This window comes from Pygocentrus nattereri, chromosome 10 (assembly GCF_015220715.1).
Source record: "Pygocentrus nattereri isolate fPygNat1 chromosome 10, fPygNat1.pri, whole genome shotgun sequence".
In the NCBI taxonomy this organism is placed as follows: Eukaryota; Metazoa; Chordata; class Actinopteri; order Characiformes; family Serrasalmidae; genus Pygocentrus; species Pygocentrus nattereri.
The window spans coordinates 17912206-17935667 of NC_051220.1; the positions used below are offsets into that span (position 1 = coordinate 17912206).

The following is a 23462-nucleotide window of genomic DNA, read 5'->3' on the forward strand; positions in this document are numbered from 1 at the left end:
ACTTGTCAACTCTTCAAACATTCCATTAAAGGCTCATTCAGGCTCACATTGGAGCTGTAAGTCACGGTTGAAAACAGGGTTATAATTCATTAAGTGCCTCCCTGAGGAAAGTAAGCCCTACATATTGATTTTAGGCCTGAAGATGCAGATTCATGTGAAGTTACCTATAAGCCACAAAAATAACGTAAGAAAATAGTTTAATAGTTGGAATAGTAGGAATAGTTGGATAAGATGGCTAAATTCAATTCAATTCAATTCAAGTTTATTTGTATAGCGCTTTTTACGACAATGTTGTCACAAAGCAGCTTTACAGAAGTTTGAAAACATACAGTTATAACATATCCCCCAGTGAGCAAGCCAGCGGCGACGGTGGCAAGGAAAAACTCCCTCAGTTTGGAGGAAGAAACCTTGGGAGGAACCAAAATTCACAAGGGGAGACCCATTTTCCTCTGGTCAAACAGTATGTACAATTTAATAAGGTAAATATCAAATAGAAGCTAAGGTGATCTCTGTTTCAAGACTGGATGGTAAAGCTTTAGAAGCTGCACTAGTAGAGGCAGTCTCTGACTGAGTCTTTATGAAAAGTGGGAGTGAGCTGAAACAGTCCCATCCTATCTCAATGCTGGTACATCTGGATGGCACAGTGATGTAATGAGGGTGTTGCAGTTGGCACAAATGAACAGGACAGCGGGTTGGTGATGGTGAGGGGGAGGCCCTGATGGTCAGTCTTCCAACAGTGTTCAGCAGGATGGGAGGGCAGTCATTATCTCAGGAAGAGTAAAGAGACAAAATTAGTTCTGCTCAGAAGTGTGATTGTAATAAATATGATTTCCCCCAGAGTGTGGCTGGTGACTCCGGCAGATCTAACTATAACAGCATCAACTAAAAGGAGAGAACCAGAAGGTAACATAGATATGAGAGTACCCTGAGACACTGGGATCCCCCCACTCCACCGTCAACAAACCTGTGTGATCACATGAAGTGGTGGGTCAACAGCACCAACATCTCAGTTTACCATAGGCCTCTGTGTCCATGAACCCCTGGATCTCCTGCCTTTATCTAAAGGGGAAGGCTAATTATCAAAAGCTAAACTAAACAAATATGTTTTCAGTCTAGACTTAAAGGTTGAGACTGTGTCAGAGGCCCGAACATTAACTGGGAGATTATTCCACAATTTGGGGGCTTTGTAAGAAAAAGCTCTTTCCCCCATTGAAGTCTTTTGAATTTTAGGAACCAGTAGAAAACCAGCATCCTGTGATCTGAGAAAACGAGGCGGTTCATAATGGGAAATAAGATCTTGCAGGTACTCCGGTGAGAGACCATGCAGGGCTTTATATGTCAATAAGAGAATTTTATAGTCAATATGGAATTTGATACAGTGTAATGCTGATAAAACTGGGCTGATGTGATCAAATTTCCTGGTTTTAGTGAGAACTTTAGCTGCACCATTCTGAACTAATTGAAGTTTATTTAGGTTCCAATTGGAGCATCCTGACAACAATGCATTACAGTAATCTAGCCTTGAAGTTATAAAGGCTTGTACCAATGTTTCAGCGTCATGTAGGTATAACGCATTTCTTAACTTTGAAATGTTTCAGAGGTGAAGAAACGCTGTCCTTGTAATATTACCTATGTGTTTATTAAACGTTAGATCTGAATCAGTTGTCACACCAAGATCTAAACCCTTCATGTCAAAGGTTTGGCAATTAGCAGAGTTAAATCAGACATGACAAATTGAGAGTTTTCCTCACTCTGTGTTAAGCAACAGATCTCTAGTGCTGGGATCAGGAATCTAATAAATAGTAAACATAAACATTAGCACATAATTAAGCAAATACAGAGCAAATATGACTCTTGTGCCAGTGTTCAGAGATGGTGGAAGATACGGAAGGATACTGGTACCTATTCTACATAAAATAAAGTAAAATAATATAGTTCCTCGATAGTAGATCACTAAGGTGTTGATATTTTTCATTATTTGGTAGTATTGCAGTATTTCACATGGTACTTAAAACCCAGTCCTGGTCCTATGCATATAGAGCGAGTTGCAATGTGAGGTCTCTTATGAAAAGTGACCAGGTGCCCGGGTTCTCTGTACATTCAAAAAATGAACCAATAGTGTTGTTGAACAGACAACCCTGAAAATATATTGACACTGGATAAATTACTTGTGGGGTCTTTAAATAATTGGTTAATGTAAAATGGACAAAAATGAACAAAAAGTTTATTTCAGGGAATGAAAACTGTATATGTTGAGCCAAATAGAACTTTGTTCCAACTCAAATAAATTCCACTGAAATTACTTTTTTTTGTTTCATCAGCAATTGAATTTTATATGGATGTAACAAATTCCTTCTATATTGTCTTTAGAAACAGAAATCAGTGGCATCTTGAATGTAGTCATTGTCCAGATTGGAGGGTTGTGAAGAGTCCATGTGAAGGATAAGAGATATCCTTATTTATACACCGTTCAATGGTGTATAAACAGGAAATTTTGCACATTTTATATTTGACTTTCCTCCCCTCAGTATATTAAATTCAGCAAACAAACAGTCAGAAGTGCAGTGCAGAAGTGCATGTTCTGTAGAGTTCATATTAATTGATATTGATTTAAAAGAAAAAGGGGACCAGGGGTGGCCAAATTTTGCAAAGTACTGTATCTTGAACCCTTGGTTGATGTTGTCCAGTCATCTTCAATTTAGTCAGTAGAATTAAGCTTTATAATGTTTGAGAGACTAGTCATACATGTATTGACAGTGATCAAACTGTAAAAAAATACATTCAAGAGGGATGGTGGGTTTAAATTATATTGGGATGGTGGGTGCTGTACTCGCTTACTTTTTTATACATGAGAATTTTTTGTTATATTGAGATTAGGATGACCATTTGCTTATATATAAGAAAGTATATATAAGAAAATATGCATATTGTACAAAAGAATAAAATCAAAGCCAACTTTACTGTCATTCTTTCTTACTACAGACAAATAGTAAGGAACACAACATAGTTCCTCTGGAACACAGTGCAGTTTTAACATAGAACAGCAGCAGGCAACAGTACAAACAAACAATGAATTAAATAAATATAAATGGTTGACTGGTTCATGACTCCTCTAATTGTAACCGTCTTGTTGCTGGTTGTTGTCTCTCTCTTTCCAAAAAAGCTGGGATGCTGTGCAAAATGTAAATAAAAACAGAATACAATGATGTGCAAATCATTTACACACTATACTTGACTGTACATAGTACAAAGACAACATATTAAATGTTGAAAATAAGAAAACTTACTGTTTATTGAAAATATATATTTTGAATTTGATGCCAGCAACACATTTAAAAAAGTTGGGACAGGGGCATGTTTACCACTGTGTTGCATCACCTCTTCACACTCCCTAAGCATTTGGGAACTGAGGAGGCCAATTGCTGTAGATTTGAAAGTAAAATGTCTTGCCGTTTTTGATTGATATAGGATTTCAGCTGCTCAACAGTTTGGGGGTTCATTTGTCTTATTTTTCACTTCATAATGCGCCAAATGTTTTCATGGCTGGCAGCTCATACCATCATGGATGCTGACTTTAGAACTGTGCGCTGATCATACACTGGATAGTCCCTCTTTAGCCTGGAGGATGCAGTATGCATGATTTCCAAAAAGAATTTCAAATATTGATTCATCAGACCACAGAACAGTTTTCCAATGTGACTCAGTCCCAGTAAATGAGTTCAGGCCCAGAGAAGGTGGCAGCATTTCTGGATCCTGTTTATGTATGAGTTTTAACTTGTATTTGTGGATGCAGTGACAAACTGTGTTCACAGACAATGCTTTTCTGAAGTGTTCCTTAGCCCATGAAGTGATTTCCACTACAGAATTGTGTTATTAATGCAGTGCCAGGGCTCAAAGATCTCAGAAAGCCAATATTAGTTTTAGGCTTTGTCCTGCATACAAAGATTTCTTCAAATTATCTGAATCTTTTAATGATATTATGTTCTGTAAATGATGAAATCCTCAAGTTCTTTGCTATTTTACTTCGAGTAACCTTTCTTGAATTGTTGCACTCTTTGTCTACAGTTTTTCACAGAGTTGTAAACCCCTCCCCATCTTTACTTCTGACAGACTCCAAGGTTAGGTTGCCAATCATAATGAGTTGTTAGATGTCCCACCAGGTGTTTCTTTTATAAAAAATTTTATCACATATTTTCCAAAAAAGAACAATATCTCTCTGTCTGAACATTTGATATGCTCTATTTGTACTATTTTCAAATAAATATAGGGTTTCTATTTTTTGCACATCATTGCAACTTTTTGGGAAACAGCGTTGTACTTTCAAAAACTTCCAAGCATAATATTCTTTTTCTCTGAACTGGTTCTAGCCAGAAAATATCCAAAATAAGATTCAGTTTGGTTATCTGGGCTTCAAGGGAGAGGCTTGATGAGGTCAAGCATTCATCTGTTGTTTTTTTTTTCTTTGCCATCCAAGGTCCTCTCAAAAATCTTCACCAACACCAAAGTTTAAAGGCATCTGTATTTTTCCTGTCTTCCTTGTTTGTTGTCCAGCTTTCACATTCAGAAAGAAAAACCATAGCCTGAACAGCAAGAAATCGTTTTATTTATGTGTAATTTGCAGCAAAGTGTGAACATTTTTGGGAGTAGAGAGAGAGTGGAGAGTCTGCAGCTGCTATTGAATTTTATTATCTGCTCTTGGTTTTTATCTTTAGGAAAATGTTTTGTTGTAAGATTTCCTCATCATCTTTTTCTCAATCCATTTAAAATCACACTCCGAAAGGATTTTTCAAGCCCAAATTACAATGAATGGGTCTTTTGAATACATTTCTAAATTTTGATCTTAGTGAATTTTGATCTTGATCTTGCTGAAGTAAATTACCCAGTAAAGCTTATTATAGTGATGGAAGAGTGACGGAATTACTAACACAAATAAGGGAGACATTTTTTGAGCCTTAAGACTGATGTGCTGTGGGCTTGGACCACAGTAGGTGCTTCCATTAGGCACTCTTTCCCTTGTTGTAACTTTTCCAAGTCTTTAAGCCAGGCTCTCTTCACTTGGCTCACTTGTACCTGCACCGTGACTTGGCCTCCAGTTTTGTTCCTCAAACATCAAAACAGCTGGTAATTTTCAAGGAGTGTGCCTGGAAGATTCCACTGAGTTCTGTTTCTTAACGTCTAAGGAGCTGGTGGCTTGGCAGAAACATCTGAGGAGGACTGAAAAGCTACAACAACAAAAAAAAAGATCAGTCAAGTGAATGCAGGAAGAATGGAGGTGATGACTGAGGAAGTGGACACATGGAGTTGGTAGCAGCATATGTGTCCTTGTCTGCGATTACAAAACATTTGTGGGATTCCTCTTCCTTCCTTAGCACGCAGCACGTGCTGGCCTGGCTTGTCACTCCGGCAGGATGTAAGTGTCTGGAGGGGCTGGGGCTGTAATTGGGTTTCCTGTGTTGTAATTTGGAAGCTTCTTTCCAGGGATGAGAAAGAGCCGAGCAAGTAAACAGAACCATGTGATTGGAACTAGAGAGCAAGAGAAAGATGGTTCCATGATGGGTATTGCATAACATGGATAGATTGTTGGGGTTTTGGATAAAGTGGTGACCCTGACAGTAGTTAAGAGGCCACAAAACCACAGATTAATATACTATAATAGTTTTGCTGTGTTTTCTTGTAGTTACTTGGAATAAAGAGGATTGCAAAACTTTCCTTTAGAAGAGGGTACCATATTTAAGTGCAAGGCAAGGGAAGCTTAAGAATATATCTAGGACATATAGTGTGTAAGGCTCCTCCTCTTTTGATTCTGCACTCCATTTAGGGTTCCAACATGTCCTAGAAAAACTGGAAGTCTGGTTTTCCAGTCATGGTAAAACCATGGTAAATTTCTAAAATGTTCTGGGGTTATTATTAATGAGGTCTTGGAAAAGCACAAAGCCTAACATTAGTCAACATGATGTCGCTTTCATCAAAGGAAATCCAGTTTATTCAACCTCTTCAGTTCCCAAGACAATTTTTGTTTTCAACCATGTTCTCTGCTACAACTTAAATAACATATTCAGTGTCCGGTATGCTGGATATTTGGAGTTAGGCAGCTGGAATGGGAGAGTTTCTGAAAAATGAACATATTTCTTATCACTAACATAAGAAGACACAATAAGAAGACACAAGTACAGTTACATTGGGTCTGTTATCCCAAAGATGATCAATATGTTTAAGTTTACATTTACATTTACAGCATTTAGCAGACGCTCTTATCCAGAGCGACTTACAAGAAGTGCTTTGTCTATCTAGAGAAAGTATCTTTGCTAGTTACCAATAGGTTAGAGAGAAAGATAGTCCTGAGTTCAGATACTGCTAGAAACAAAAAGTCACTGTAGATACCCAGAAAAAAGGAACAGAGTTGAACACAGAACAGTGAAATGCAATACACTACAATACATAAGTGTAGTGTAATCATTACAATCAATACTTAATTCAGTGCTCATTTAAGTGCTGTATAAAGAGATGTGTCTTCAGTCTGCATTTAAAGAAAGCAAGAGGTTCTGCTGTACGGACAGCCAGTGGGAGATCGTTCCACCACCTGGGTGCCAGAACAGAGAACAGTCTTGATGCTTGTCTTCCATGTGCCTTGAAGGATGGCAGGTCAAGCCAAGTTGTACTTGAAGCTCAAAGGGCTCATAGTACAGTTCAAGATTTCACCATTACCATTAAGTAGCTAGGGGTTGGTCCATTTTTGGCTTTGAAGGCAAGCATTAGGGTTTTAAATCTGATGCATGCAGCTACAGGAGGCCAGTGAAGGGAGCACAGCAGTGGCGTGACGTGGCTGAACTTGGGGAGATTGAAGACGAGCCGTGCTGCTGCATTCTGGAGAAGTTGCAGAGGCTTGATGGCCTGCATGGGAAGACCAGCCAAGAGCGAGTTGCAGTAGTCAAGCCTTGAGATGACAAGAGACTGAACTAGCACTTGGGCGGCCTCTTGAGTGAGAAAAGGTCGGACCCTCCGGATGTTGTACAGGAGGAACCTGCATGACAGAGTCAGGTTCACGATGTGAGTCGAGAACGATAACTGGCCATCCAGAGTCACACCAAGACTTCTTGCCTCTACATGTTCATTTTTCAAAATTTCATTAGCCTAATACTGGAGAGTGAAATCCATTGGAATTGTTAAAAACATTATTATGCCCAAATACATGGATCATCATCTACTGTCCCACAAACACACATTAGAATCTTTCAATCTTTCTTTAAATAAACAAAAATTATGAGTGATTGTATTTTATAATGCAGATGTTTGCTATACTTTTCAAAGCATGATTTCCAAATGGCTAGATTACTAGACATCAAAAAATGGGCCTTCTGGAAGGACATAAATACAGGATCATTCAGAAACTGTGTATAATTTGGTCCTGGAGGCAGTGAGTGTCTCTCACCAGCTGTCATTTTTATTTTGTTCATAACAAGAAATAATTCTACTAAATGATCAACCAATACAAAGATGAAGTTCTGTAGAAACACATAAAAGAGGTGCAATGCTTAAGAACAAAATGTCCAGCATCCTGGATGTTTGAAATGAGGAGGATATAGGATGTCTTAGTTTCTTGGTTATAGACTGGCTTACATCATTTCTAAGCTGGCTTGGACAGAGTAAAATCACCACTAGGGATGAACATTTGGTCTGTTTTATCACATTTCATGTTCTATCATGTTTAACAGCCAGAAAATTGCTCACAAAAGCTGTTAAATTAACAGTCAAATAGTTTATAATGAATAATTCATAAAAGCGTTTCCCATCAGGGGCACTCTGTCCTTCTTGCTATTTGGATATGAATTTCCAAATTAAAACATACTTTTAAACAAACAGTATATAAATACTTTAGTAAATATTTTTAACTCAAAGGCTAACTCATAGTATTGTGTTACAATCAGGTCTGGTTAAATATTTCAAACTCTTATACAAAATGAAATCTTACAAACTGTTGATGTTTGTCTATATATATATATTTGCCTTGAGATTTGATCTCCAGTTTTGAAACATGATGAATTCCAGATATTAATTTAATTAGCTTTTTTAACTTCAGCCCATGAGTTCTATTCTCAGAATGAGACTGAGACTTTACGCTTTTTGGAACTGATCCGAAAGAACAGTAGAGGCAATTATTATATGCAACAACCAAGAGGGGACTTTTACAATCTAAGCTGTGGGGTCTATCTGTTGGATGTGCCTGTCAGTAAGACCTCAGATTAACCACAAGACACACGTTACTGGTGTCAGGAAGAGAAAGGTTGTGTTACACTACCCAAAAGACTTTTAATGCATGGATTCTGAAGTTTAATCTGAAGCAGATATCAGAGCACATGTTTCTTCCTTAACGTTATGTATTTCAGAGTGAAACAGGATATTCAAGTAGGATATAATTGTGGACTCGACAAGATTTTATTCTTCAGGATTTGACTGTATCATGAAAAACAGGCTTTGTATTGGGCGTGAAGTCAGCTTCTGATGGTCAGCAGAATTTGTCAACCTCTTAATTCTACACTTCAAACAAAGATTATGAAAAAACAAGAACTGTGTCTCTTGCATGATTAAGACTCAATGGATTGTGCTGATGAACAAGGACATGACCTACCAAATAAAAAAAGGTCCATTTTGATTTCAGGTTGACTTTAAAGAAGCATCTTAACTGTTCAAATCCAACCCAATGGTGGAAAACTCAACGAATGGTGCTTCACACAGCAGCAAAACAATGAATGACCAAAACTATACTACTAAAGCTGTGGAGGCTGTGTAACACCAGAAAGTGGGCTGGCTTTGAACCCAACTGTGGATGCATTTTATTTGAGAAAGGCAAAAAAACTCACAAAACAAGCAGGAACTGATAATGCTGCAGAACAGCCCTGGCATCATCAGGGGTTGTTTCTGACTCTGTAGTTTCAGTACCACATTTACACATTGTATAGAGTGGCATCTGGTTATGGCTCCCATTGCATGTCTGAGAGGAAAATGCCCACTCAACCAGCCAGTCCATCAAAAAGTGCTAGCAGCAAGAGGTGCCAACCAAACTAGCAACATTTACTGATGTTGATAATATGTAATAGAGAATGAATTTGAGGTTTTTCTTTCCATGGTAGATCAGGTTTGTTTAGTTGACTAAAAAATGATTCAGTGCTATTATGTAAGGTTACTGATTTTCAATCAAAGCGTAACCTACTTGATCTGAAAAGTCCTAAAACAGATCTGGGCCACTTCCAGCAGAAACATGGCAGTATGTTGGTGTACATTTTATTCATTTTATTACCTGAAAAAAAAGGTAGTAATATAATCTATGTCAATACTAGGAACACTACTAAGTATCCTAGTTTTATTTAATTAGTTCAATGATTAATGGTTGACATAAAATTTTATGTTCATTTGACATCAAACAGTTAATGCTCCAGCACCCAGATTCAGATGACGTCCTCGCCGCTGCGATATTTGGACCAGATAAAAATAATAAAATACAACTGGGACACAACGCTTTAGCCATCTGACCAGTTTGACCAAGCTGGTGTATCAACCTAGTCCAGCTGGTCAACCTTAGACCAGCAAGAATCTTGCTAATGACTCTAAGATACTGCTTCAGCAGGGACAGTAGATACATGTTTTTTGGGTGCAGAACGTGCTGTATTGTAGTTGAGGCCTAAGAGTCATAAACTTCAGGCAGTCACTGCCTGGATGCTGCAGCAGCCAATATGCATCTGCATGCCCCCTACCCATCAGGTGCTTGGCAGGGAGTAATAAATGAATCCATGTGTAGATGAATTAAGATGCTTAATTGTCATTATTAAGGCCTTTGTTTTCAAGAAATGCCCTGCGATTTAACAACCTCAGTTTTACAGCTCATCCAATAGAACAGTGCTCCCATCCAAAGCAATCCTACCTGATCCATAATCATCACTTCCTTCAGCAGCAGCCTAGATGTTCTCAGGTTTCCCATCCAAATATGAGCCAGAGCTCAGTCTGCTAAACTTCTGTGGAATGCCACTGCACTTCTACTTTTCAGAAAATGTCACAGAACAAGACTTAAGTGTGGAAAGATAATATACTGCATTTAGATATATCAGCCACCATTTAAATCAACATATGAAATATGTGCCGTCTTCATGACTTTTCGAAGGTCAAACTGAATGTGACACGTTATATGTCCCAAAGTTAGCAGAAACCAAGGGCATTAAAAGGGGGTGTGTCTCTATTCAGCTACAAGAGCATCAGTTAGGTCAGATAGTGATGTTGGATGCTTAGTTCTGGGTCACACACGTCTCTTTAAGTCATCCTAACAGTATTGCTCCATAGCCCAGTGCTGGGGGGATTTATACCTTTAGCCAGCGCTTGATTTTGGGCACGGTGATCTTCAGCTCATGCTGCTCCTCCAGAGTGTCCCATTCTTCCATGCTACTGCAATTTTTTTTTTAGTTTATTCAATCTGTGTGTGCAATCGAACCCCAATGTCAGCAATGTTTGCACCGCAACAGGCACTTTTCAAAATTCAGCATAATTCAGATGTTGAGAAAGTCATTCAGAGCAGCTTGTTGTGAAATGGTTTACTGCAGAGAAATTTACTGACTCGGATAGCTTTACAATAGTGGTCACAGGATCCAGGGGTTGTGATGTCTACAAAGCAAATGCAGGCATGTATTTACTATCCAAAACCACCAGTGAACCTACATGTGCTTTCTGAGTTTTATATGTACTAAGTGTATTTTGGGTACTGTCTTTCCTCACAATGCCCTGCATGTTTCTCTGCCTTGAGCAGATTAAAAAAAATATATTCTCAGGGCTCCTGAGTGGTGCAACCATCTAAGCGATGCCCCTCTCCTCGGGAGGTCGCTAGTTCGATCCCTAGTGATGCTAAAGCCATTTGTAGCTGGGAGTTCAATTGGCCTTGCTCTCTGGGTGGGTAGGATGGCCCCCCCTTCTCAACCATCACTTTACGCGATGTTAATCAGGGCAGTTGTCTGTTAGCTGGTGCTTTCACTTAGCTAGCCTTCAGCTGTCCAGTGACGTTGCATGAGTGGCAGTCTGAAAAGATGCAGTGGCGCCCTCCAAGTGTTGGTAGTATCGTGTGATTGGGGGAGTCCTAACTAGCAACTAAACTGGAGGGAAAATTGGATAAAAATAAAATGTAAAAAATTCTCTCTCTCCATATTATAGATAGATAGATAGATAGATAGATAGATAGATAGATAGATAGATAGATAGATAGATAGATAGATAGATAGATAGATAGACGTCTATCTATCCGAACATTCAGAACACGTGAACATTCAGATAATCTGAAATGTTTAGAAAAGTATGTGGATTTGCCCTTTAAAGTAGCTGAACTCACAAATTAGAATGAGTGTCTGGATATTTTTGGTCATAAATTGTGTGTTCCCTTCTGAGTGAAAAGCTGTGGTTAGAGGTAATTTATTTGCCTTTGCCAAGTTCTTTTCATGTTCTGAATGGCTGTTTTTGTTGTAGCTTGGTTATAAAAAAAAAAAATTCTAAACCGCAATAACAATAAGCAATAAGCATTTTTTAATGCACTTTCACATTCTCTCCTCTGGTTGTAGATAGACAAATGTTTGGTGATGTTATGTAAGTTTTTAATCAACACCAGGAGTTCTCAAACCAGTCCTCTGGGCTCTCCGTTCATATTTTAGTTCTGCTCCAATCACTGATGCACCAGTGGGATGTAATCATTCCGTAGCACTTAATTACCTGGATCAGGTATGTCAGGAATTGAAACAAAACAAAGATGTTAACTGGTTTGAGGCCCCTTAAGAATGAAAGAGAATATCTGGGCTTTGTTAAAGGAACAAATGTTCCAATACACCAACAAACATCTATCAGCATCCAAGGGACAGAATACGAGAGCATACAAGAGATACTTAGAATTAACGCTATTAAAAATGAATTCAAATCCAATAAAGCTAAAAAGTCTTTATTATTCCAGGGAATTAAATGCTGCCAAGAGAAAATTTCTCTGTTGCTAGAAGGTGTAAGAAAACAAGGCCGGGACCCAAAACACAGACTTTCATCATGGACTTTGGCCTTGAAACTCCATGTGTGCCCTCAGCAAGGTTGGCCACAGCCTCCAATACACAAAGTCTGAAGAGCAATCATCATAACCACCACAATTATTACAGAGAGGCTGGAGCCTCCCCTCACCTTTCATCATGTCGACCAGTGCTGTTCCCATGAAAGCCCCATGTTTACTTCACCCCATAGAACCGGCTCATGCCATTGTCTACAAAGCAGCACTAATTGACTTCAGTACTGGACAAGAATGAGTTCTGCGTCCAAAAAGTTACCCTGAGAGACATGGTCAGCGGTTTCGGGCTGTCTGCCGACTGATTGAAGCCATTCACAGGCTAGGCTGCACGCTTCCTTAATGTAAATTATTTTCTCTGCCAAGACACACCCTCGGAGCACATCGAGTTACGTGAGCCCAACTCTCAGCTTTTACCAAAGAAAATACTTTATTGATTTGTGAGGACTTGAATTACTGTCAAAATAAAGACAGAAATTAAAGAGCAGTAATGAAGGATCCTTTAATGATGCGGTCAGGTTTTCGCTGCCTCCTCCTCATCCTCCTTCTGCATTTGCTCAATCAGCCTCTGTCGTTCCGCTGCCTGCCTCATGCGCATCAGCACCAGGCTCTCATAATCCCGCTCGCTGCTCAGAGAGTTCTGCAAAAGCACAAACACAGAAAGTGAATGTGTTTGTAACAAATGGCAAAACATATGACGATGTGAAATCTGGTACCGTTTGTTGGGAAGGGCAGCCACATTCTAAAAAAAATTCTTTTTTTGCTTTGCAATTTAAAGGTACTGGAGCTAAATTGATCATTTTGTTTGCAACTTACACATCTCTGTTACAAATTAAAACATATTACCGCTGTCTGAAGAAAAACAAGTATCTCCAAAATAGCAATAGCAGATAGCAATGTTCTTAACTTTACTGTAAGTTAATGTTAAAAAGATTTAATTTCAAGTGACTTTGATGCATTTCTATTGGTCCATTCATCATGAATTTTTCACACAATGTTTAATGTACAGGACAGCTGCTGTGTTGGAAAAGCTGTGTTGAACGAGGGGGAAAAATGAAACCTGACAAAAATGCTTTTTTGGACAGCAGTGATATACTTATGAACAATACAGCCGAGTACAAATGTAACAGATGGAGTGGCTCATTATAACAATTACTAAAAAGTCTGGTAAAACTGATGCAAAACACAAGGAATTCAGTACCATTTTGTTGCATCTTTCCAACATAAATACATAAAAATTACATTCATATAGATATCAATAAATATTAATTTGCCCTCATTTAGTCCTGACACATCAATGAATGTTAATGAAAAAAGGCTGCTTAATGTGGCAAATGTTTGATCACAAAGTATTTATATAATATCTAAAGCACATTTTTGATTAATCTGTACATAAAAACCTCCAACAATTAAACTATTTCGATTCTATATGGGATGATATGGGCTACTCTCATTGTTTATTTTATTAGCCTGGCTAGTTCTCATTGTGAGGTGTTTGGTGGCTTTAACACACTGTTATGGAAGAGAGTGATTAAAATATAGGTGTGAATTATGTAACTTAAACACAGAACACTGTAATCAAAAAATCATTGGGATTGAAAAAGTTACTTTTATGGTATAAAAACAGTCTGAAGAAACATCTGTCTGATTCCCTCAAACTTCAGAGATGACGCTGCTGTGGAAAAACGAGGACATGACTAGAAGCATGTTCGGTTTTAACCAATTTAACTAGAGAAAATTACAGTTACATTTTACCCTGTGTTAGTCTGCATGGCTACCACCAGACTTTTTGCCCTCTATCTGATGTGTCCACAATAAAAAATAATTCAGCTGTAAGACTTAATCAGAAGTGATGTAAAAGACACCATATCTGAGTAATTTGCCCTCATTTAGCCCCAACACAAAGTATGGCTGTGTCTTTTAAGTCAACAAGCCAACTGATCAATCACAATGTTCAATAAGAAAGAGACCATCCGTTAAAAGGTTTAGAAATTTCACACTCAATTTGTTCCCACCCACATTTAACCCCAAATTTCCCAAGGTTGCCCCCAGATGTTCTTTTACCTTTTACGAGATCATGTCTGTCCCTGCAAGACTACAAGAGTGTGGCTTGCAAGACTGAGAACCAAAAAAAATAAGCCTGGAGGCAACTACAGAACTGTAGTACTACAGTAAAGGAAACTAAACACAACAGAGAAAGAATGAAACAAACCTGAGTCTCAATGAACAGTTCAGGGCTAAAGATGCATCCACTTAACAAGACAGTGAGCTGGGAGGAAGGCGTGGGTTCATCTTGGCGTGTGTGTGTGTGTGTGTGTGTGTGAAGACTTGGAAAGGCAGAAGATACAAAGAGTTTCTGTAAGGTAAACCATCTGGAAGAGATGATTGGGGTCTCCTGCATTCTGCTGAGTGATGTGCAAATGGAGGGAAAAAAATGAAGAGGGAATAAAGAGAAGAGATGGGATAAGAGAAAGAGAAAGAGAGAGAGAGAGAGAGAGAGAGAGAGAGAGAGAGAGAGAGAGAGAAAATAATGTGCTTGGTGCGGGGCAGCATGCAGGAAGGAGTGAGCTGCCATTAGCATTCCTCTCGTGTGAGCTCAAGCCTCTTGTCCACCGCCTAACCACCAAACATCACGCAAGCTCAATTAAGTAAATAAACAACTGTTGCATCTTCAATTAAACCCAACAAAAGCACACATTGCCAACATTTTTCCCCTCTCCACATTTCATCTTCACTATCCTCACAGTTCCGCTGCGCCCTCTTGTGGACATGCAGTGACCTCGATCTTCAGAGATTTACATACAGAACAGGTGTGCATGCTGAAGCCTGATGACACCTTGAGGTGTTTCACACTGACAATGTGTTTGCTCATCATGTTTTGAAACACATGAATCAGAATGGAACCCAATGTCAAATACAGACAAAGGTGGGCAGCCAGAGTCAAGCTGAAAAACCACACGAACACAAACCTCACCGGCCACAGCAGAAAGACAAAACCAGTCCGAGTGGCACGGCTGAGCTCATCAGTCCACGCTGTCATAGGCTTGGGTTATAAACAGCGATGATGTCAGTCATCACCCCCAGGGCTTTCCCCTGCCTTTCTCCCCTAGACTGTAGTTAGCTTCTGCGCTAACTCAGAATGGGTCAAGAGGCAGCATTTTTGCATGTGTTTGTGATATAGAGCTGTGTCTGTATGACTAATTGCTGAATCACTGAATCAATTCTGTTTTATCTCGTTCTTCATTTTTAAACCCTTGCACTGATATTTACGTAATTATCTGTGAGTTCATATCCACTGCTGTATATCAATATATATCCATAGATCAAGGGGGGCCTGGGGTGGGCAGAACAAATTTGTACTGGCCACACCAATAAATCTTGTAGCGAAAAATGAAAAATTTGTGGGCAGAACAATGTTAATCATGTCACTATCCAAAAACAAAGCTCAGCAGTTGTCCTTAACATTGTGCAAAAATTTCATTATGAATGGACCAATAAAAATGCTCCAAAATTGCTTGTAATTAAATTTCTTCAGATTAACTTGCATTAAAAGTTAAGAATGGTTTTGCCTTCTCCTGCAAAGTTCCCATTTTGGAGATGCTTGTTTTTCTTTGGACAGCACCAATACCTACAGGCTATTTAGAATAGCAAATATAATTCAGAAACTAAAACAGTTAAGTGTACCCTAAATAAGTCATCCACATTCACTCCATTTTTCCCCCATTATACCAGTCAAACCAGTGAATGGTGTGAAGAAATCAATGTTTTTAATGATATAGTCAGCCAGTTTAAACATTATTACTGAAACCTGCAGATGCGCCTCAAGTCCCGCTTTTGAATGTTGTGCTCCCTAAACTCCCAGTAAAGAATAAACTTGTGCTTTGTGCCTGTCAGAAACTGATGATACATGCACAACAGAACATCACATGCTTCTCAAAACCATCCTCCAGCCAGACAAATTCATACAATACTTTGTCTGATTTGAGGAAATTAGCTAATTAGTGCCCAAGCAAACACTCAGGCCACAGACTCTGCACTTTTAGTGAGCGAAATGTGAAATACTGTGGTCAAAGGCACCAGGCAATACACAGTGTTCACCCACTGGCAGGAGCTATAAAAACCCATTAAATATTGTAAGGTTTCTTCAACAGCAGTGGTTTGCACAATATACTCCACAGTGGGCACAACTTCGACCTTCATCTGGCAGGCAAGAATGTTATCAGAAATGGATATTGTCTTTTGTTTGTATAACACTGTATTCTGAATGTTTGTGGTAGTGATCTGGAACACAGCCTATATTCTGGCATTTTATAGTGGTTGAACAAAACTTTTTATGAGGCAACACTGTTCATGCTTATAAGCCTACTCAATGTTTGTGTAATACCAGGATAATATAATATAGTGCAAAATAAAACCTCTCCTTTATTCCTGGGTTAATGACTTGCTTTAACTTGATGCTATCAATCTGTTAAAGGTACTACTCACAACTTACTGGGCTAACTAGGCAACTGTTTTCTAGCTAAGCTAAATCTTCAAGGCTCTCAAGGGCACCTAAATTCAGCTTTGGTTTTGGGTCCACAGTACGTGTTCTCCATGTGTTCTCCAACTGTATTCTCTCACTGACACTCTTTAAAAGCCAGTTAAAAGCTTGATTGAAATGGCTGCACTTGCAGATTCTATCAAAGCAATATGCAGCATGTGAGCAGCTGAGCTTTAACCTGGAACTACAGGTGGTCTGAAGGGTTAAACTAGGAAAATGTGTTAGAAGCATTGATAATTTATCACGAATAACAAGCCAAACCAAGTACTGAAGATAACTACAATAAATTACATATGTAAAATAACTTCTTATTATATGAATGTTATTTAAATTAGATGTGTTTTTCCAGCAGAAATAAATGCTTACTGCTCAGATAAACAGTTTTTTTAATTCTCAGGTCCCTAAAGCTTTTGCCAGAGGCTCCAAAATATGAGAACATGCCTGCAGACAACTGTTTTACTGTTCTATACAACAAGCTCCCACAGCATTCAAGATTTATTAAGAAAACCAACTCTTATGGATTCCGTATCAGATATCTTGTTTCCTTTTGAGCTTTAACTATCGTGATAGTAAACTGTCATATTGTGACAATATGGACAAAATCAATTGCAAAAAAAAGTTGGGAGCAGAAAACTGTAAATAAAAACAGACAACAGTGATTTCTATTTTTACCTTTATTATTTATATATATATATATATATATATATATATATATATATATATATATATATATATATATGTGTGTGTATATATATATATATATATATATATTTATTTACTTATATGTACCTATATTATATATTACACACACACACTTACTACCATGTTACATCACAACATTACATCATGAGGCATTTCATCATCATGAGATCATGAGTAATTATATTCATTACTGAACAATGTTAGTTTTAATGCAATGCCACCTGAGTGGGTAAAGGTCAAATAAACAGATTTCTCTAGATTCTCTGAATCTTTTAATAATGTTATGGACTGTCGATGATGAAATAAAATTCTAAAATCCTAAATTCTTTGCCACCGTGTTTTGGTTATGATTGTTCTTAAAATGCTGGACCATTTCCTCATGCAGTTTTTCAAAAGGGAGCCTTTAGTGAATGCTTCTTCTACAGTAAATCTTGATAGCGTCACCTGTTACTTGTAGAAAGTTCCAAAACAGGTGCTTTGATCATTCCACAAACATCCCATACACTGCTCCTGTCCCAACTTTTTGGATAGTGTTGGAGGCATTAAATTTGGAATTAATATATATTTACAAGAAATAATACCACTGACACGGTGAATGATTAAATATGTATTCTTTGTGTTGTTTTCAATTAAATACTTCGGGGAAAAAAAACCCAACAATTCACAAATCACCGCTTTCTGTTTTCCTCTGCATTTTCTCTACAGTGCCAGCTTTTTTGGAATTGCGTTTGTATATTTAAACATGACACATGCGTTGTCATTAGTATCATATCATGAGCTCAGCGGCAAAAACCTAACCCTGGTACAGAGTGTGTTCAGCCTCAGGGTGTTAGTGCTGAAAGTGTGGTGGGTTCCATATGGAAGAGGAACGCTTGTGCCTGAGGCTTGCTTCATAATGCTTACGTCAGACGAAGGATGTTTCAAGGCTGAAACACTCTTCATTCAGACTCAAGTCTCTGTCTCTCTGGATGAGTCACACAGCTTGTTTAGATTAATGATAAAGCAGAGACTGAGGCCTTCTCACACAAACACACATACACATGCACTCTTATCTCCAGACAGCAGCACACAGCTCACACAGAGGATGGACTGGAACCCATCAAACCGCAGCCCTCCGTGCAGCCTCAAATGTGTGCATAGGTGTGTGTACTACAGCTGACAAACTAAGAGCAGCAGAAACTTTGCTTTTAGAGCACGAGGCAATGATTCGAGAAGATGACTACCAGAACATCCTCAGACCTTTCACCATATTTCATCATTTTCTCATCTACTTAAAGTGAGAAAAGGCTAAAGTGCTCCAGAATGAAGAGGGTTATTTTTCTCCTCATAAATAATCACATGTCTGAAGATAACTTCACAGACAGGGCCCCCTACATGAGGCACTCTCATGCACATGTATTTAAATACGGTCACTCTATCATAGCAACTGCTGCTGCTTTTAGAGGTGAAATCTAGGCCACCCTTATTGGCCACACCTTTAAAGTAATATTTCTGCAAACAAATTTTCAGGGGTTGTTAATTTTTTATGCTAAATGAATAAATAAATACATACAATATCACAAGTGCATATTTGTTTGAATAGTTAATACAGAATAATCAGACTGCTATACGTACTCAAATCTGACTCGAAAGACCCCCCCCCCCTCTAAAATCACTCAGTTAAAGTATGAGTGTCTGAGTAGGCAAAATGTATCTGTATGTTTTTCTTTCTTTCAGTAATTCAATAACATTACTTTCATCATGTGAACACAGGGCTCAGATGAAGCTGAACATGAAAATCACATGCAACAGTTTCCAATCACAGACGTCCACTGACAGCAAGAGTGACCTCATGTTTCGAAAATGTAATGTTTGTGGTGGGCAAAGGACAGAACTGAAGTTTTCCACCATGCTGCTGATTTGTCCATAGGTATTTGCCCAATGTAGTCTGACTGCTTTAAAAGACTACTTTAAAAATGTTGCTAAGACTGTTTGTCTTGACATGCAGCGTGCGGTTTTAGCCTGCACTACTACTGATGTTTTAAAGGTATCTTAGTGTTAAAAATGTATTAGTATAAATATTTAGACACATCATTTATCATGATGATGACAGCTATATGACAGCCCCTTACTCCCAACATAGACGAGCTGCCTATTTCACTTCTTTATATTTACATTTGATCTGTGAAGCTAATGTAGCTAATGGGCTGTGGGCTGAATCCACCCCCCAAAATATTACATAGGTAAAAATCTAACAATTAGCATATGATTTCAATTATCGTAAAAGTAAGAAATAATGAAGAAAATTGCTGTGCATTTCCTTCTCTTTCCTGCACCAGTCAGCTCAGACCAAACAAACAATTTAAGACATTAAACAAGCAATTTGTAATCATTGTTCACCCTACATATTAAGAGGCAGTACAACACCTGAGAACTTCTTGAGAGTACCGCATTCTACTCTATATGCAGAACATAGCAAAACAACAGAAGAAGTCCCTAGGGTACGCCAGTGCTATCTATGCCTCAGTTTTTGTAACGATGAAAAAAAAAGTTCCTAAACAAGGGTGTAAAAGTGCAAAGTATAACAAAAAAAAAAAAAATCAAGAAATCCATTTCTTTGGATGACCAACTGTTCTGTTATTGAGGACGCTGGATTTTACACATACTGATGTTATACATACTGTAGTCTACAAACTGTAATAACTTTGCCTTGTAGTTTTTACATTTAGTACATTTATGTCAAAGCATTTTTTAAAATAAACTTCTGGTTTTCAGCTAAGCTAATTTTCATTTTGGTGCACGACTAGATTTTATGATAAAAAAAGGAACTTTTAACCAAAGACACATCTCTGCAAACACAGGTTTCTGCTCCATCAGCTCCACTCCAGCCTGTAGATCTGCTTTCTTCATTTTGTTCTTGGTTTCTCTCATTCTTTAATGTCAGCAGGATGTGGCTGACTTGATTAATGACAGCCAAACACTTATTTAGAGATCATTAAGTGAGAGTGTTATGTACAAGAGAAGTGTGCGCCCCAGTCTCCTCACTAACTCAAACAAACACCAGTTCCAGGCAACCACATGCTGGAGAACAGCACCAACTCAAAGCCTGCAATGAGAGAAATGCAAGCTTTCTAGAATCAGTAAAGACTACAGTGACTATGGGGAGAGACGAGGTGCCTGTGAGCTCTTTTAAAGTGGTGTTCTTCACTATGTGGCTCAAAACACAACTTCCTAATATTGTGTTTGCTTTGCGTTTGTTCGTAGGAGAAGACTAACTTCCTCCACTTTGTTGAGGAACAAAGCCAGAAGCCAAAGCCCGGGAGGCAGGGATTAGCATGTTCTATTCTTGTAAAGCGTCTGATGATGTGAATGAAGAGTGCAACGTATAGAAGGGACCGAGAAAGAAAAAAAAAAAAAAACACTGTACAATACAATATACACTCTGCACAGTGAAGGCTAAAGCTGGATGACCATATGACTGCATTGGTGTTAAGATGGTGTTAAATGGTTATCAGATTTAACTCAAAACTAATTTTAACATGAAAAGAGAATGTCCCTCTTTACTGCTGTAGGTGATAAGACAAGAACCGTTTGATGTCTAAAGTTTTTTTTTTTTATTTAGTTTACCACCAGGATAATGTAGCTAAATAATTTATTCACAGTACTATACATTTTAAAGTGTCACGAAAAAAGCAGAAAAAACAGAACAACTAAATTTAATATACAATTCTCAGCATTTAGTGTTCACTATTTGCCATTATTGCTGCTTCTGCTCTTCTCAGGACAACAGATTTAAGTTTTACAAAGAAATCTGCAGGGAAATTTTTCCACAGCTCCAAAGTTCAGTCTTAGACATTGGTTACATTGTCTGCTTCTCACAATCCTAGTAATCCCAAACACATTCAATAATGTTGAGATCTGGACTGAGGTGGTCAGAGAACATCAGCAGGTTCTTTACTTCATTCACTTTTCCTCAGTAATGGCTTCCTTTCTCACATTCTTTCAATTAATATGTCTGATTCCTAACCTGAGCTAGATGGGGCCTAATAAAATATAGGTGTTCGGGCCAGGTTTGGGTCTGTTTTCTAATGAGTCGTTTTTGTTTTTAGTGTAGAAGATTTGTAAATAAATACACTAAACAAAATTAGTGGTCTGTCTTTCTTACACACGCCTTTAGTTTGCACTTGAATTCATGCATTTGGAACAGCCAAAGTCAGTAATCATCAGTTACAATCACATCACAGATGATATGTTATATATACACATTTTATATAAGTGCTGGAGAGATTTCCAAGTTGCTTGCTAAGCTTGCCGAAGTGTGTTAAGCCTGACAAAGCAGCAATAGGTGCACACTGTTTTCTGCCAGGTATGACTGACAATGCCATTAAATGTACTGACAATCTATACTGTTAGTGTATCACAAATGTGTAAGATACTAGTTTATTCCACCAACTCAAGTGCTCATTAACAAAGCAAATCACTGTAAAACTGTCTTTGTGATTATACATTTGTTTGCATCATTTAAGGACAAATAGAAACCCGCCATTAGGGGTGTACTTTGTGTACTTCTGGTGCCGGTCCCAAGCCCGGATAAATGGTGAGGGTTGCGTCAGGAAGGGCATCCGGCGTAAAACTTGTGCCAAAACTATCATGCGGATCACAAATATGATTGCCCGGGTTCACAACGCCTCCAGTGCTGTTGACCAGCAGGGTGCCGGTGGAAATTGGACTACTGTAGGTCGAAGACCATCAAAGAGGAGAGGAGGAAGGCGGGTTAGAAGGCAGCGAGAGAGAAGGAAAGGCAGGAGTGTGGAGGTTAGAGTAGGAACTCTGAACATAGGTAGAATGACTGGTAAAGGCAGAGAGCTTGCAGACATGATGGAGAGAAGGAAGGTAGATATTCTGTGTGTCCAGGAGACCAGATGGAAAGGAAGCAAGGCCAGGAACATTGGAGGTGGATTCAAACTGTTCTATCATGGTGTAGAGAGGAAGAGAAACAGAGTAGAGATAATCCTAAAGGAACAGCTTATGAAAAGTGTTCTGGATGTAAAAAGAGTGTCGGACAGGATCATGAGCCTGAAGTTGGAGGTTGATGGTGTAATTTTGAATGTGGTCAGTTCATATGCACCACAGGTTGGTTGTAAGTTAGAGGAGAAAGAGGAATTTTAGAGTAAGATGGATGAAGTGGTAGATGGTGTCCCTAGAGAGGAGAGATTGGTGATTGGTGCAGACTTTAATGGGCATGTTGGTGAAGGGAACAGAGAGGATGAAGAGGTGCTGGGTATGTATGGTGTGAAAGACATAAATGCGGAAGGTCAGATGGTTGTAGATTTTGCAAAGAGAATGGAAATGGCTGTGGTGGACACGTATTTTCAGAAGAGGGAAGAACACAGGGTGACATACAAGAGTGGAGGGAGGTGCACACAGGTGGATTATATCCTTAGCAGGAGATGCCACCTAAAGGAAATTGGAGATTGTAAAGTGGTACCAGGGGAAAGTGGTTGTCTGTAGAATGAGATTAGAAACAAAGAAGAGGAAGAGAGTGAAGACAGAGCCAAAGATTAGATGGTGGAAGCTGAAGGAGGAGGATGGTTGCAGGCAGTTCAGGGAAAAACTGCAACAGGCCCTTGGGGGCAGTGAGGAGCTACCTGAGGACTTGGAAACTACAGCTAAGGTGGTGAGAGAAACTGGCAAAAATGTGTTGGGTGTTTCGTCTGGTCAGAGGAAAGAAGACAAGGAAAGTTGGTGGTGGAATGAGGAAGTCCAGGAGAGTATTCAGAAGAAGAAGGCAGCTAAGAAAAAGTTGGATAACCAGAGAGATGAAGGAAGTAGGCAGGAGTACTGTGAGGCTAGTCGCATAACGAAAAGAATGGTGGCAAAGGCAAAGGCTCAGGCCTATGATGAGCTGTATGAGAGGCTGGACAGTAAAGAAGGAGTAAAGGACTTGTATCGTTTGGCTAAACAGAGAGATAGAGCTGGAAAGGACAGCAGGTTACGCTGATAAAGGATAGAGAGGGAAATGTACTAGTGAGTGAACAGAGAGTGATGAGTAGATGGAAGGAGTACTTTGAAGAACTAATGAATGAGGAAAACAAGAGAGAGAGGAGGACAACGGGGGGAGAGATAGTGGATCAGGAAGTGCAGAGAATTAGTAAGGTGGAAGTGAGGGCAGCT

At 38.8% G+C, this 23462-nt stretch overlaps 1 protein-coding gene across 1 annotated transcript in view; it reads right to left on the reverse strand.

The window, feature by feature from the left end:
* Positions 1–12473: 12473 nt before the first annotated feature.
* dnajc17 (DnaJ (Hsp40) homolog, subfamily C, member 17) overlaps positions 12474–23462 on the reverse strand; it is a 77764-nt gene continuing 66775 nt past the window's right edge. Inside the window, exon 11 of the mRNA XM_017703265.2 lies at positions 12474–12707. Within this exon, the coding sequence (XP_017558754.1) occupies positions 12582–12707 (126 nt within the window). The 3' untranslated portion in view covers positions 12474–12581. The remainder of the gene's footprint in view (positions 12708–23462) is intronic.